Raw genomic sequence first — 15,453 nt, 5'->3', positions numbered from 1 at the left:
AAGTTTCTTTGTCCGGCCAGTTCCTCACAAGTTTATTGTTTCTTTCTCTAAAAGGTATAAAAGCTGCCCGCTTTGGCCACTCCTTAGGTTCCATGAGAACTTCATGCACCTGGATTAAAATGTGCTCCTTTTTCTCCTAACCTGTTTTGTGTTAATTTGATTATTAGCCCAGTTATAAGAACCAAGAGGAGTAGAGGGGGAAATTTCCCCCTCTCCACAGAATGAAATGAATTAATGGTCACAGTGCTGCTACTAACACCCTTCATCCTGGAGGGGAGATGTCTGGGTTTCTTGGGGCCAACAATCACTCTGTAGACCTCAGGCTTTTCTGGGGGAACTCTCGCTTCCCTCCAGCCTCTACAGGAATGACTTAGTGAAGCTCTCGACTCTCAGGCCTGGCCCCTCATCACGACCACCTGGCCAACTCCGGTACTGGCAGATGACACGCACCAGCTTCCCACACCCCACCTACCATAAATGAGGAGAGTTGTGTGAATTTTCCTACCTCTCCATGGCTGATTTCAGCTCATTTGTCTCCAACTTTGATACAAAAGGCTTTGAGACTCCCCCCACCTCAGCCTTCAATTTTATTGTCCCTCTGGGCTACTTATTTCAACCTCCAGGTGACCCAGGGTTTGTCATTATTCCCAGGAACTTTAACGCCCTTGCAAATGACAGATTTCCTCAATCAAATTCTCCCCATCTCGAAACTCTTCTCACACTTCAGAACAGCTCCATTTGCAGAAAGGTCAGCTCTAATAATTTGACTCACCACTTTGCTGTCCTGTCCCCATCTTTCCAGCTGTCTCACTTGTTTATTTCCACAAGGCCTGCCATATATTTGATCAAACCTGCTGCTGCTGCTGCTGCTGAGTCGCATCAGTCGTGTCCGACTCTGTGCGAACCCATAGACAGCAGCCCACCAGGCTCCTCTGTCCCCGGGATTCTCCAGGCAAGAACACTGGAGTGGGTTGCCATTTCCTTATCAAACCTGTCCTCTGGCAAATTGGTCACACAGAGATCTCATCTCTAGCCTAGGTCTCGCGTTCATTGCTTCAGCCCCTGGGGCAGCTGCCCTATACTCTTTAGGGCTCCTCTGGCAGCTGAACAATGTTGTGAAAGATTATAGGACGATGAAGACTATAATTTTAAATGTATGACGTCTAGTTTAAGCTGGGTTTTCAATGCCCTTGTTGTTCAGTCGCTAAGTCATGTCTGACTCTTCGCGACCCCATAGACTGCAGCACACCAGGCTTCTCTGTCCTCCACTATCAATGCGCTTAGTTAATGCTCTTTTAGGATTCCAAGTCTGTGCCTTCATTAAATCCCACCATGGCTTAAACCTGAATCACTCACTCTTCTTATCACACCTTTTGCTTTACACTTACCTTTTTTGGCCGAGGATTCCACCTCCTACGTCAGTCAGAAAAAAGGAGCAGTTTCTTGCCTAGGTCCCACCAACAAACACCTCTGCAGTTTCATCTGTTCTCAATTAACCTCCTTTTCTTGTTCAAGACTATTTTTCCCTGTCTCTGGTTTTGATCAGTGTTCTCAGAGTGTGGTTCCCAACACTTAGCTTTAGCCAAGGTCTCGGAACAAGTTAAAAATGCAAATGATTGTTGGCCCCACCCCAGACTTGCAGAATCATTCACTCTAGGGATGAGCCCAGCAGGCTGTTTTAACTAGCCCTTCAGGCTAGTCTGAGGCAACTGAAGGATTTGCTCTTTCTTTTGTCCGCATTCTCTTGTTTGCATTAATATTTCCTCTGGGAATTTATTCTGTTAAAAAAGACGCTACAGGCCCCAGATGGAGTCTCTTGAGCAAACCAAGACTCAGCACCTAGCCTGATAGAAGTTTTAGCTCTCCCAGGAATGTAATCTTTAACCGGTCTAGAATTACCTGGTCAGCACTAATGATGTAATCCACCCAGTAGACCCCTTCCGTCCCCTCTAAGAAGGTAACCTTGCCTGAAACAATGAACTCTTTCTTTATCTCTCTCCCTTTTCTACCCTTTTGTACAGTCTTCCATTCTTTACAGCTCCTCAGAGCTCCTCTCTACTTATCAGTATGCGCCCGATTCATGAATTGTGAAATAAAGCCAATTTAGATCTTTATATTTACTCAGTTGAATTTTGTTTCTTAACAGTTCTAAGGAAACAATCTAAAATCAGGTCATGATTTTATACTCAGAGATGTTCATTACAGTATTATTTATAATTGGGAAACATTAGAAACATGCCCAAATGGGATAGTTAAATATTAAGGAAAGACAATGTCATATAAGCAACAACTAAGTGATATTTATCAAGTTATTTTTTATTATACAGGGAAATGATTATGTTCTAATATTAAATTTAAAAATTTTAAAGGAAATATGAGGTTGTTTAAAGGCTGGTTTACATCCTGACTTCAATACCAGCAATTAGCCACTTCCCTTCCCCCCATTCCTCTCCACAGTAACAAGGGTTTAAACTGTTTGGTTTTTTTTTTTTTTTGATTGGAGGATAATTGCTTTACAATGTGGTGTTGGTTTCTGCCATACAGCAATCGGCCATAAGTATATATACATTCCCTCCCTCTTGAGCCTCCCTCAACCCTCATCCCACCCCTCTGGGTCATCACAGAGTGCTGGCTAGGCCCCCTGTGTTGGATAGCAGCTCCCCACTCACTGCATATTTCACACATGTGGTGTATATATGTCAGTGCTACTTTCTCACTTTGTCCCGACTTCTTGCCCTGCTGTGACCACAAGTCTGTTCTCTGTATCTGCATCTGTATTCCTGCCCTGCAAATAGGATCATCAGTACCATTTTTTCTAGATTCCATATATATGCGTTAATCTATGATACTTGTTTTTCTCTAACTTACCCATTCTGCATAGCAGGTTCTAGGTTCATCCACCTCAGTTCAACTGATTCACATTCATTCCCTTTTATGACTGAGTAATATTCCATTGTTCATTTGTACCACAACTGCTTTATCCTTTCATCTATCAGTGGACATCTAAGTTGCTTCCATGTACTGGCTATTGTACATAGTGCTGCAATGAACATTGGGATATATATGTCTTTTTTAATTAAAACAGAAAACCACAAGATCAAAGAAATTAGGAGAGGAAAGAAAAGGAACAACATTTTAGGAGCTGGTAAAGAAAGGGTAGGATGATAACCATCTTAAGAAAATGGATTCCTCTGACAGGGAAGGATTCCCAAAAGACTCAGAAACTGGCAACATTGTAATAGCTTTCTGAAAAGGGGCACAACTGAGCTACAAACAAAAGGAAAGGTTGAAATTCAGTGTAAGAAGCAGTTGGAGCCCCAGGCTCATCCCCAACTGGTACCCCCAAATGGCTACCTCACCCCTGAGACAGATGTTTATCATTTGCAGAGATTAATGTAAAGGGCCACTGAAGTAAGGGACTCTACCCTGAAAACTGGTGATTAATAACCATTCACATGTTGAAGATCAAAGCCCTCTACTTCTATCCCAATTTGGCTCTCAGACCAGGTAGTCAGCACATCAAAAGATTACTGTTAATTAAGGAAAACCACATATCTCAAGGAATTTACTGCTTTTCTGTATATGGGGAAATGCAAAGTCTGGATTCTTTGGAATTCTTCCTTTGATATGCACCTCAGCTATCTGGGGCAGCATCCTATATTTTCTCACCCTGAGACACTGTGAAGGGTGGTTGCGGTGGCTGACTGTTAGGTAGGAGGGCATCCAGCCTCCCTTCTGAGTTCCCTCAGAGCTTACCTTCCCAGCAGCTGTAATATCACGGCTTGACAGCGGCAACATCCTCTGTTTACTGATAGGGCAGGCAGTGTTTTTCACTCAGTCACTTACAACAGACTCATGCATGTAGGCAGTTGCCATTCTGATGGACTGATGGAGTTGCAAATGCCCGTGGAGTGTATTTCACTTCTACAATATTGATCACATATTAATAGCTACTTACTGCATGCCAGGCTCTCACTGTTTAACTTATGGGCTAGGATAGGTATTATTATTCTCTTATTAAACTGTTGAGGAGACTGAAACACAATGAGGTTAAGTAGCTTGTCACACACCTTGAAAACAGTGAGTTGGAATTTGAGCTGAAACAGTCTAATTTGAGAGGCTTCTGGCTTTAGCCTTAAAACTTTTAGAGATACAGACTTAGAAGATAACTGTTATTTAAAAAAAAAAAAAAAAAAAAGACTTAGAAGTCTTGAGGAACCTGAAAATGAAAACTACCCAAGAAGTATTTTATCAACTTAATTATTTAGAGAGGGAGAAAATCTTTAGGTGGTTAGATGGCTAATAAATTATATGAGTAAGCAGAGCAAAAGCTATTCAAGAATTAGCAGTAACATTTATGATTCAGCAGTTACTATAAGCAGCTGAATTAAATACAGATTTTAGATACCTAAATATCTATCTTATGTAAATCATATAGATGTATAAAATAATATAGTCTTAAGAGGTATTAATACATGCATCTTTATCATTTCAACACCAAAGGAATGCAGGCTGGTTCCCTTTCACTGCTGAGGCTGTGTAGAAGGAGCTGCCTTTTGGAGATACTCAAACTGAGCAAAGTGCAAGACTTAGGAGATAGTGGAAAGGACAGGGACCGTGTGCTGTTTTGTGTACAGAGAATTATAAGAAAGGCTTCCAGGTGTTGAATGCTAGCTCTTGCGAGGCACTCTTTGGAGTTTTACATTCATTCCTAACCATCACTGTATTCTTGTGAATATAGTGATTCACAAGGACTATATTCTTGTGAAATCATGATCCTTGTATCCATCTTATATATTGGGGATGTGTATCCAACATGGTACAGCTCCTAAACTAAAATTGAGGACTGTCTCTGTTCCAAAGATGAAATCATCAGCTCACATCTGATGGAACAAGGGCCCAGAGACCATCTTCGGTAGCAGTGGAATCAACTGGTGCTGTTTTGTTGCTTACCTGTTAAAAATGCTCACCTGGAATTCGGGGTGCAGACAGCAAACTGGCCTCGTCATGGGTAATTGGTGTGATTCCTTCAGAGCCCGGTGGGATACAGACAGACCCCACTGGGCTGAGAAGATAGAAAACTCTACCTAGTAGGCTTATCTAAACATATTAGTTTATTTATTTATTTTTACCCCATGTCTCCATTTTTAAAAAGGATTTTATTATTCATTTCTGTTTATTTTTGGCTGTGCTGCTGCATGTGGCTTTCTCTAGTTGTGGCAAGTGAGGGCTATTATCTAGTTGTGGTGCTCAGGCCTCTCACTGAGATCACTTTTCTTGTTGCAGAGCACAGGCTCTAGGCGCTCAGGCTCAGTAGCTGTGGTGCACGGGCTTAGTTGCTCCATAGCCTGAAGATCTTCCTCGACCAGGGATTGAATTCATGTCTTCTGCGGTAGCTGGCAGATTCTTAACCACTAGACCACCAGGGAAGCTCCATATCTTCCCTTTTTTGGTCAATTATTTTTTAAAATTGAAGTATAGTTAATTTACAATGTTGTGTTAGTTTCAGGTGTATGACCAAGTGATTTAGTTATACATATACGTCCCAGGTAGTATGTATAGTGATAAAGAACCTGCCTGCCCGTGGAGGAAGCATAAGAGACATGGGTTTGATCCCTGCGTCTGGAAGAACCCCTGGAGGGGGGCATGGCAACCCACTCCAGTATTCTTGCCTGGAGAATCCCATGGACAGAGGAGCTTGGCAGGCTACAGCTCATAGGGGCCAACAGAGTTGGACATGACTGAAGGGACTTAGCACATACATATGTGTGTGTGTATCTGTGTGTGTAAAGATCTTTTTTTTTTTGGTACAGTTCTTCTGTGTATTCTTGCCATCTCTTCTTAATATCTTCTGCTTCTGTTAGATCCATACCATTTCTGTCCTTTATCGAGCCCATCTTTGCATGAAATGTTCCTTTGGTATCTCTGATTTTCTTGAAGAGATCTCTGGTCTTTCCCATTCTGTTGTTTTCCTCTATTTCTTTGCATTGATCACTGAAGAAGGCTTTCTTATCTCTTCTTGCTAGTCTTTGGGACTCTGCATTCAGATGTTTATATCTTTCCTTTTCTCCTTTGGCCACCTCATGTGGAGTTGACTCATTGGAAAAGACTCTGATGCTGGGAGGGATTGGGGGCGAGAGGAGAAGGGGATGACAGAGGATGAGATGGCTGGATGGCATCACTGACTCAATGGACGTGAGTTTGAGTGAACTCCGGGAGTTGGTCATGGACAGGGAGGCCTGGCGTGCTGCGATTCATGGGGTCGCAAAGAGTCGGACACGACTGAGCGACTGATCTGATCTGATCTGATCTGTGTGTGTGTGTGTGTTTTCTTTTTCAGGTTCTTTTTCTGTATGGGTTATTACAAAATATTAAGTAGAGTTCCTTGTGCTATACAGTAATAGTCCTTCTTTATGTTTTATATTTAGTAATGTGTATATGCTAAAGATACTAGATTACAATAAGTACATTTTCAACTAAAAAAGTACAAGTAATTTTTGAGGTATTGTACAAATAAGCAAAACAAAGATAAAATATAAAGCACCTGCTATTGGGGAGGGAAATGGGAGGGGGGTTCAGGATGGGGAACACAGGTACACCCATGGCTGAATCATGTCAATGTATGGCAAAAACCACTACAATACTGTAAAGTAATTAGCCTCTAATTAAAATAAATAAATTAATTTAAAATAAAAAAATCACCTGCTATCTAATCACCCAGTGACAAAGTTAATATTTTATTATATATCATTCCAGACATCTTTTCTGTTTCTCTTTTCTCTCTCTCACGCACACACGTTTGTTTGTTTTGCACCAGGTCTTAGTTGCTGCATTTAGGACCTGGCTCCCTGACCAGGGATCAAATCAGGGCCCCCTGCATGGAAGAGCAGAGTCTTAGCCACTGCACCACCAGGCAAATCCCATGTGTTGTTGTTTTTTTCTTAGTTGACTTTTTTTAGGTAATAATATCAATTTGGAATATTGGGGATCTATTAAAAATTTACACATTTTTGTTCAATGTACTGTAGACTAAAAAAAAAAATTCATAACCTAAAAGTTAAGAGTTGTGTTTTATTTAACAGGAATTTTTAAGACTTTAAGCCTGGGAGGCAGCATGTCAAATAACCCAGAGATAATTGCTCCAAGGATGTGAGGGAGAAGCCAGGATATATATAAGTTCTGCAACAAAGGGCAGTAGTCTGAACAACAAAAGATTATTCTTAATTTTAAAAACTCAGATATGTGAAGTTAAATAATTTAGTGCTTTTCTATGTATGGAAAGATGCAAGTCTGGGCTCAGTGAAGTCATCCCTTTGATATGCACCTTAGCTATCTGGGGCCAGTAGGCTGTGTATTCATATCCTGAGTTTCCTTAGGGCTCAACATGGGGAGTGGCTGGAGTCTGATAGCTGTTCAGTTCAGTTCAGTTGCTTAATTGTATCCGACTCTTTGCGAATCCATGGACTGCAACACACGAGGCCTCCCTGTCTATCACCAACTCCCAGAGTTTACTCAAACTTATGTCCATTGAGTCAGTGATGCCGTCCAACCATCTCATTCTCTGTTGTCCCCTTCTTCCACCCTCAATCTTTCCCAGCATCAGGGTCTTTTCCAATGAGTCAGCTCTTCACATCAGGTGGCCAAAGTATTGGAGTTTCAGCTTCAGCATCAGTCCTTCCAATTCAGGACTGATTTCCTTTAGGATTGACTGGTTTGATCTCCTTGCTGTCCAAGGGACTCTCAAGAGTCTTTTCCAACACCATAGTTCAAAAGCATCAATTCTTTGGCACTCAGCTTTCTTTTGGAGAAGAAAATTGCAACCCATTCCAGTATTCTTGCCTAGAGAATCCTGTGGACAGAGGAGCCTGGTGGGTTGCTGTCCATAGGGTCGCACAGAGTCGGACACAACTGAAGCGACTTAGCATGCATGCATGCATGCACTGGAGAAGGAATTGGCAACCCACTCCAGTATTCTTGCCTGGAGAATCCCAGGGACAGCAGAGCCTGATGGGCTGCTGTCTATGGCGTTGCACAGAGTCAGACACCACTGAAGCAACTTAGCAGCAGCAGCAGTTTTCTTTATAGTCCAACTCTCACATCCATACATGACTACTAGAAAAACCATAGCCTTGACTAGATGAACCTTTGTTGGCAAAGTAATGTCTCTGCTTTTTAAATATGCTGTCTAGGTTGGTCACAGCTTTTCTTCCAAGGAGCAAGTGTCATTTAATTTCATGGCTGCAATCACCATCTGCAGTGACTTTGGAGCCCAAGAAAATAAAGTCTGTCACTGTTTCCATTGTTTCCCCATCTATTTGCCATCAAGTGATGGGACTGGATGATAGCTGTTAGCTGTTAGCTGGCAGGTACTCTTTCCTTCCTGAGTCCCCTCAGGACTCACCTGTTCACCATTGACTGTAGCTGCAACCTCTGAAAAATGGAGACATCCTTTGTTTCCTGTTATGGCAGGCAATATTCCATTTATCAGTACTAAGACATCATGGTATATAGTATCTATAAACATGAAAACTTGTGCAACCCAATCACAGCTATATAGTCCTTTTAAAATAACCAAGGCCTGGAGGCAGTAAGTATATTTATTTTGAGGGGGAAGCTGACTAGATTATAAAATTTTAAGGAATTGAAAAATTGCTCCACTATTAACCCAGTCTCCTTAAAGCAGTGTAAAAATGAAACACAGTAAAAGGCTAGGGAGAGTGGTTTAAACAAAGACAATTAACAAAAAGAGTAAACCATCTTAAGCATTGGTGCAACACTTTTCTAGATTAGGACAGATGGACAAAGAGTAACTATGTTTTATATGTAAGCTAGTTTGTAAGGTCAGATTCTATAGTATAGAAGCTCCTGTTGCATATAAAATTTTGTACGGTTACATAAATGAATAAATATGTCATTTAGTTTGCCAGTTATGAGGATGTGCATTCACACTTATAATAAGTAGTTAATCTAAAATGTGAGACTTAATAGTATTGAGTACTGCCCTGCTAGAGTTAATTGTATACAGGTTCTAGGAAAAATAAAAGATGCTGGAGGCTAAAAAAAAAAAAAAGAGTAAACCAAGGATGTAAGCACTTACCTGGGAAGTAGCTGGAATATATTATTACTTTTAGTGCTTCTTTCTCAGACCTGGCCTTTTTAATTTGAGTATTAAGATATAATACAATACTAATAACAACAATGATAATAGTTATAATCTATTGAGCCCATGACAGGAGCCATCTATGAACTGAGCACCTTATATACAGGCTCTTTTATCCTTTAAAATCTTACTCTTATTGTGGAGTAATCTTAGTGAAATAAGGCCTAAGCATTCTGCTTTCTGAAGTAATGTAGAGGAGATAAAATAAATTTACCTCTATTTTTCCAAGTTCTTGGCTAAGACCCCTCACCCTCTTAATAAGGACAGGTTAACAGGAGAAAAATAAAACAATTTTAATTACATACATTCATACTGGAGCCTGGGCTTTCCCAGGTGGCACTAGTGGTAAAGAACCTAGCAGGAAGCCAATGCAGGAGACATTGAGATGTGGATTCAATTCCTGAGTCAGGAAGATGCCCTGGAGGAGGGCATGGCAATCCACTCCAGTCTTCTTGTCTGGAGAATCCCATGGACAGAAGAACCCGGCAGGCATAGTCCATAGGGTTGCAAAGAGTTGGGCACGACTGAAGCAACTGAGCAGCTGCAGCAGCATACTGGAGCCTAAGATTTGAGACTCAAAAGGGAGCCAGACATGGACTTCCTTGGCAGTTCCCTGGTAGCTTAGATGATAAAGAACTTGCCGGCAATGTGGGAGAGCAGGGTTCGATCCCTGCGTTGGAAAGGTCCCCTGGAGAAGGACATGGCAACCCACTGCAGTATTCTTGTCTGGAGAATTCCATGGACAGAGGAGCTTGGTGGGCTACAGTCCATGGGGTTACAAAGAGTCGGACTGAATGGCTACATTTTAACTTTCGTGCACTTCCAAGGCAGTGTGTGCGGGTTCAACCCCTGGTGGGAGAACTAAGATCCCACATTCCTTGCAGTGTGATTAAAAAAAAAAAAAAAGGCAGCCAGACAGTTGAGACTTAAGTACCACCCCAATCTAAGGACAGAGCTGGGGGCTGGGACTTCAGAGGGGGATGCCATTCAGAGGTAGTGAGAAGAGGAGTGTTTGGTAAACTAAGGTTGCCGGCCAGTGCAGATGAGTTCCTCCAGTGAAACAGTTATGTGTTTCCAGTACAGGCCCCTTTCTAAGGTAAACTTCTTTATAAATGTAGATTTCCTTTACCAAAGGGTAACTGCTGCTGTTTTCAGAGCCTCTTTTGAACTTGCAATTTCTTAAAAAGAATCCCCTCAAAATAATTCTTGTACCAAAGAGACATATTTTAGGGTGGCACATTGACCAACCCTTCAGGAAGGAGAAGAAAAAATATTCCAGATGAAATCAGGGATCTTCATTTTGTTTGGTTTCAGTCTGCAGTTCAATGTACTTTCCTAAATGAGCCAGTACTTTCAGTGGTGATCCAACAACCAGCTGAGCTAAGGTGAATAAATGTGAATGTGAAAGTCTCAGTCGTGTTGTAACAGGAGGGAAAGGGTCAGTGCATAACTTTTGAAAGAATGACATAGCCCAAGGACACAACATAAACGGATTAGAATCAAATGGGACCAAGATGGCAGACAAGACTAGACCTTGATCCTCAATCAGCAAGTGAAATGACACACCCAGAGGCGCCATGACAGTTCCAAGGCTGTCAAAAGACCAAGGAGTGGCCCAGTTCCTGGAAATCTCCACCCCCTTCTCCAAAATAGATGGAATAATCTTCCCACTCATTAGCAGATGAAACTACTCAGCCCATAAACGCTAACCACACCACATTTCTCGCTGCACTCACCCTCTGCGGTGGCCCATACTCTGTGTGTGGAATGTGCCTCTCTCTGAATCCGAATAAATCCACAAGTTACCTATCACTTTGTCTCTCACTGAATTCTGTGATGAGACATCAAGACCTGAGCTTCATTAGGTCTTGAAACCAGGTTCGGTAGGTTTTGGCTGGATTCTAGTCCCAGCCATGTGGGTTCGAGTCCCATGCAGAGTTTTGACTAGGTTTGAGTCCCAGCTACATGGGTTCAAGTCCCAAGTGGGGTTTTGGCTGGGTTCAAGTGCCAGCCATGTGGCTTCAAGTCCCAAGCAGGGTTTAGGCTGGGTTCAAATCCCAGCCATGTGGGTTCAAGTGCCAATCTGAGGTAAATGGTTTCAGTGTCTGACTCTTTGTGACCCCATGGACTGTAGCTTGCCAGTCTCCTCTATTCATGGAATTCTCCAGGCAAGAATACTGGAGTGGGTAGCCATTCCCTTCTCCAGGGATCTTCCCAACCCAGGGATTGAACCCAGGCAAACCCCTAGCTAAATTGGGCTCCTCCTTAACCTCAGTCCAGCTTGACTGTGGCAAATTTACAAGTTTACCCAAATGTTAAACGTCAAATCCTGGAAGTGCAAAAAGTGATGGAATCTATTCTGTTCATGGTAATGGTTTTGGTTACCAGTTTTGGTTTTCAGATGTTGCAATTAGCAAACTCAGGAATGATGATTTGGAAAAGAGAGTGTACTGATAATCATTGCTTTATTTTTTATGTTTTGTGTTCTTAATCATTTGTTTTTTCACTAGAATCAGTGTAAAGTCACCCTTCAGTCTTGATGTAACATCAGTGCTAGGGAGCTACAGAACAAATGTATTTTGGGGATATGCGTAGACTTTTTTTTTTTTTTAGTAAAATAACTTGTTAACAAATTTTGAGATCTCCATCCCATGTTGTTATATGCATGATCAACAGGTGGATGTGGGAGAAACAGCTCTCTTCTGAGAAATTCTCTCCAGTTCAGTTCAGTTCAGTTCAGTCACTCAGTCGTGTCCGACTCTTTACGACCCCATGAATCACAGCACACCAGGCCTCCCTGTCCATCACCAACTCCCGGAGTTCACTCAGACTCACATCCATCGAGTCAGTGATGCCATCCAGCCATCTCATCCTTTGTCGTCCCCTTCTCCTTCTGCCCCCAATCCCTCCCAGCATCAGAGTCTTTTCCAATGAGTCAACTCTTCGCATGAGGTGGCCAAAGTACTGGAGTTTCAGCTTTAGCATCAGTCCTTCCAAAGAAATCCCAGGGCTGATCTCCTTCAGAATGGACTGGTTGGATCTCCTTGCAGTCCAAGGAACTCTCAAGAGTCTTCTCCGACACCACAGTTCAAAAGCATCAATTCTTCAGTGCTCAGCTTTCTTCACAGTCCAACTCTCACATCCATACATGACCACAGGAAAAACCATAGCCCTGACTAGACGGACCTTTGTTGGCGAAGTAATGTCTCTGCTTTTGAATATGCTATCTAGGTTGGTCATAACTTTTCTTCCAAGGAGTAAGTGTGTTTTAATTTCATGGCTGCAGTCACCATCTGCAGTGATTTTGGAGCCCAAGAAAATAAAGTCAGCCACTGTTTCCACTGTTTCCCCATCTATTTCCCATGAAGTGATGGGACCAGATGCCATGATCTTCGTTTTCTAAATGTTGAGTTTTAAGCCAACTTTTTCACTCTCCTCTTTCACCTTCATCAAGAGGCTTTTGAGTTCCTCTTCACTTTCTGCCATAAGGGTGGTGTCATCTGCATATCTGAGGTTATGGATATTTCTCTCGGCAATCTTGATTCCAGCTTGTGCTTCTTGCAGCCCAGGGTTTCTCATGATGTACTCTGCATATAAGTTAAATAAGCAGGGAGACAATATACAGCCTTGACGTACTCCTTTTCCTATTTGGAACCAGTCTGTTGTTCCATGTCCAGTTCTAACTGTTGCTTCCTGACCTGCATACAAATTTCTCAAGAGGCAGATCAGGTGGTCTGGTATTCCCATCTCTTTCAGAATTTTCCACAATTTATTGTGATCCACACAGTCAAAGGCTTTGGCATAGTCAATAAAGCAGAAATAGATGTTTTTCTGGAACACTCTTGCTTTTTCGATGATCCAGCAGATGTTGGCAATTTGGTCTCCGGTTCCTCTGCCTTTTCTAAAACCAGCTTGAGCATCTGGAAGTTCATGGTTTACATATTGCTGAAACCTGGCTTGGAGAATTTTGAGCATTGCTTTACTAGCGTGTGAGATGAGTGCAATTGTGTGGTAGTTTGAGCATTCTTTGGCATTGCCTTTCTTTGGGATTGGAATGAAAACTGACCTTTTCCAGTCCTGTGGCCACTGCTGAGTTTTCCAAACTTGCTGGCATATTGAGTGCAGCACTTTCACAGCATCATCTTTCAGGATTTGAAATATCTAAACTGGAATTCCATCACCTCCACTAGCTTTGTTCGTAGTGATGCTTTCTAAGGCCCACTTAACTTCACATTCCAGGATATCTGGCTCTAGGTGAGTGATTTTCCATTATTATAAACTGCTTTTCTCCTGTTAATTTGTATTTATTGGTTTAATTTTCAGACCCAGCCAACGACCCTACAAGGGTCGAGGGAAGTTTTTTCATCTCCTACAGCGTGTTCTGCAGTTATGATGGCAATCAGTCTTACAATGACAGTGTTGTGAATGGGAGGAACCACAGTGATCTGAAGTAAAAACTAAACTTAAGCTCTTCTGCATTCTAATTTGGACAGCACTCTAGATATTTCTGGATTTCTAGGGAAATCTTTTCATCTTTGTGTGACAGAGATAAGGGCGTTTAGCACAGTGGTTTCAGCAGCTCTGGGACGGGTATTTGTGGTTTGGCTGTGAAGCATTGCGTAAAGTCAAGTCATTGTTACATTAGATAATTTTCCTGCCTGTGTTTGAGAAACTTGTCTATGTAAAAATGATGCATTGAGAAGAAGAGAAAGGGTGTTTTCTTTCAAAGAATCTAAGGAAGGCAGCTCATGGAAGAATACTCTAAAATACAAAGGTTTCCACCAGCACGGAAGCTGTCTTTTGTTGAGAACCATATCACCAAAATCATATCTCAAGCCAGATGAACTGTTCCTCTTTAAGGACAACAAAAAGCTCTCAAGAAAATTACTGGATAAGTGTCATTAATTCATGATTCCCTTACTAGGTGCAGTAGCCTGACTGAGGTTGAAAGCAGTCACCCTTCAGGAACGCTCAGCAGACTTTCATCCTGAAAAGCTGCCCAGCTAAAGAAACTTATACAAGAAAAAGACATGGAAAAACAAAATGGTAAATGAAACAAAACTAAAGACAATTCAAGATTTGAGGAGTCTAATCAAACATGGAACAAGATAATGTTTATTAAGCACTGCACATAGCGAGCTATATTTAAGTTGTGGTTATAATTATTGCTACTACTGAGAATGTGAGAGAGAAAAAAGACAGGAAAAAGAAGTTGGAAAACAATATGGAGATTTCTCAAAACATTAGTAATAGCCCCATCATGTAATCTAGCATATAACCTATATAATCTATTAAGTATATACCCAAAAGAAATGGAAAGGCTATTGAAGAGATATACTCACTCCCATGTTTATCACAGCACTATTCTCATAACATGGCTGGGGACAGAGTAAAGGGACAAAGCAGGTGATTAAATAGTTAATCCCACTAGGGGATTGTAGGTAGAAAAAATATGGGAGACCCCTGTAAGTTAATGATTACTTAAAAGAGCAGGTTTACCTAATTACAAAACCAAGCAGGCTTGCTTAGCAACAAAACCATGCAACAGAAGCATGACACATGTCCCCAAACAATGAAACAATGGTGGAATGAGACCCACGTCCTGCACAGTGAGGTCAGCAAGTTAATGATCCCTAGGACATGCTCTCTGCACACATGAAAAAACAATAATCTGTGGACATAACTTGACCATGTAGGGACAAGAAAACTCCCCTGCTCAGTCTGGAGGAGAAACTGATGATGGAAGCACAACATCTAGTTAAGAAAGCTAACGATGTTCTTCTCCCTCTCCTCACTTTTCCTGTGATGCTAAGTCTGTAGCCCAGTAAGTTCTCAGGGTGCAACATAGCCCTCACCCACTGACTTGTAAGCCTCACAAGCATCCTATTCTAATAAATCATTTCTTTATGACAACCCACTCCAGTATTCTTGCCTAGAGAATCCCAGGGATGGGGAAGCCTGGTGGGCTGCCGTCTATGGGGTCGCACAGAGTCGAACATGACTGAAGTGACTTAGCAGCAGCAGCAGCATGTATCACTTTGCCTCTTGGTGAATTCTTTTCTGTGCTGAGACATAAAGGACTAGAAATGACACTCCGTTTCACAGCTATGGAAAAAACCCAAGTGTCCATCAACAGATGAAAGGATAAAGATGATGTGGTATATATATGTGTATAGACATACACACACAGAGACAATGGAATATTATTCAGATGAGGAAGGAGGAAATGCTGCCATTTGCAATGACCTTGGATGGACCTTAAGGACATCATGCTAAGTGAGGTTAAGTCAGAC

The 15,453-nt window shown here is 41.8% G+C and overlaps 1 protein-coding gene across 5 annotated transcripts in view; it reads right to left on the bottom strand.

The window, feature by feature from the left end:
* The window catches only part of CDCA7 (cell division cycle associated 7), a 37,037-nt gene extending 35,471 nt beyond the window's left edge, over positions 1-1,566 (bottom strand). The window contains exon 1 of one of the 5 annotated variants that reach the window (XM_086358690.1): positions 1,389-1,566. Coding sequence is in view for 2 of the 5 variants with exons in the window: in XM_086358673.1 (XP_086214799.1) it covers positions 773-880 (108 nt within the window). In the remaining 3 variants the exon portion in view is untranslated. Of the gene's footprint in view, positions 1-772; positions 965-1,388 lie in introns of those variants that run through there. The other 4 variants (XM_086358723.1, XM_086358741.1, XM_086358673.1 and 1 more) reach the window with 4 other exon arrangements.
* Between the last annotated feature and the right edge of the window lie 13,887 nt (positions 1,567-15,453).

This window comes from Bos grunniens, chromosome 2 (assembly GCF_055505025.1).
Source record: "Bos grunniens cultivar Pamir isolate PY7600 chromosome 2, Bosgru_T2T1.0, whole genome shotgun sequence".
In the NCBI taxonomy this organism is placed as follows: Eukaryota; Metazoa; Chordata; class Mammalia; order Artiodactyla; family Bovidae; genus Bos; species Bos grunniens.
The sequence above is the reverse complement of the archived record's forward strand: the minus strand, read 5'-3'. Positions and strand labels throughout refer to the sequence as shown.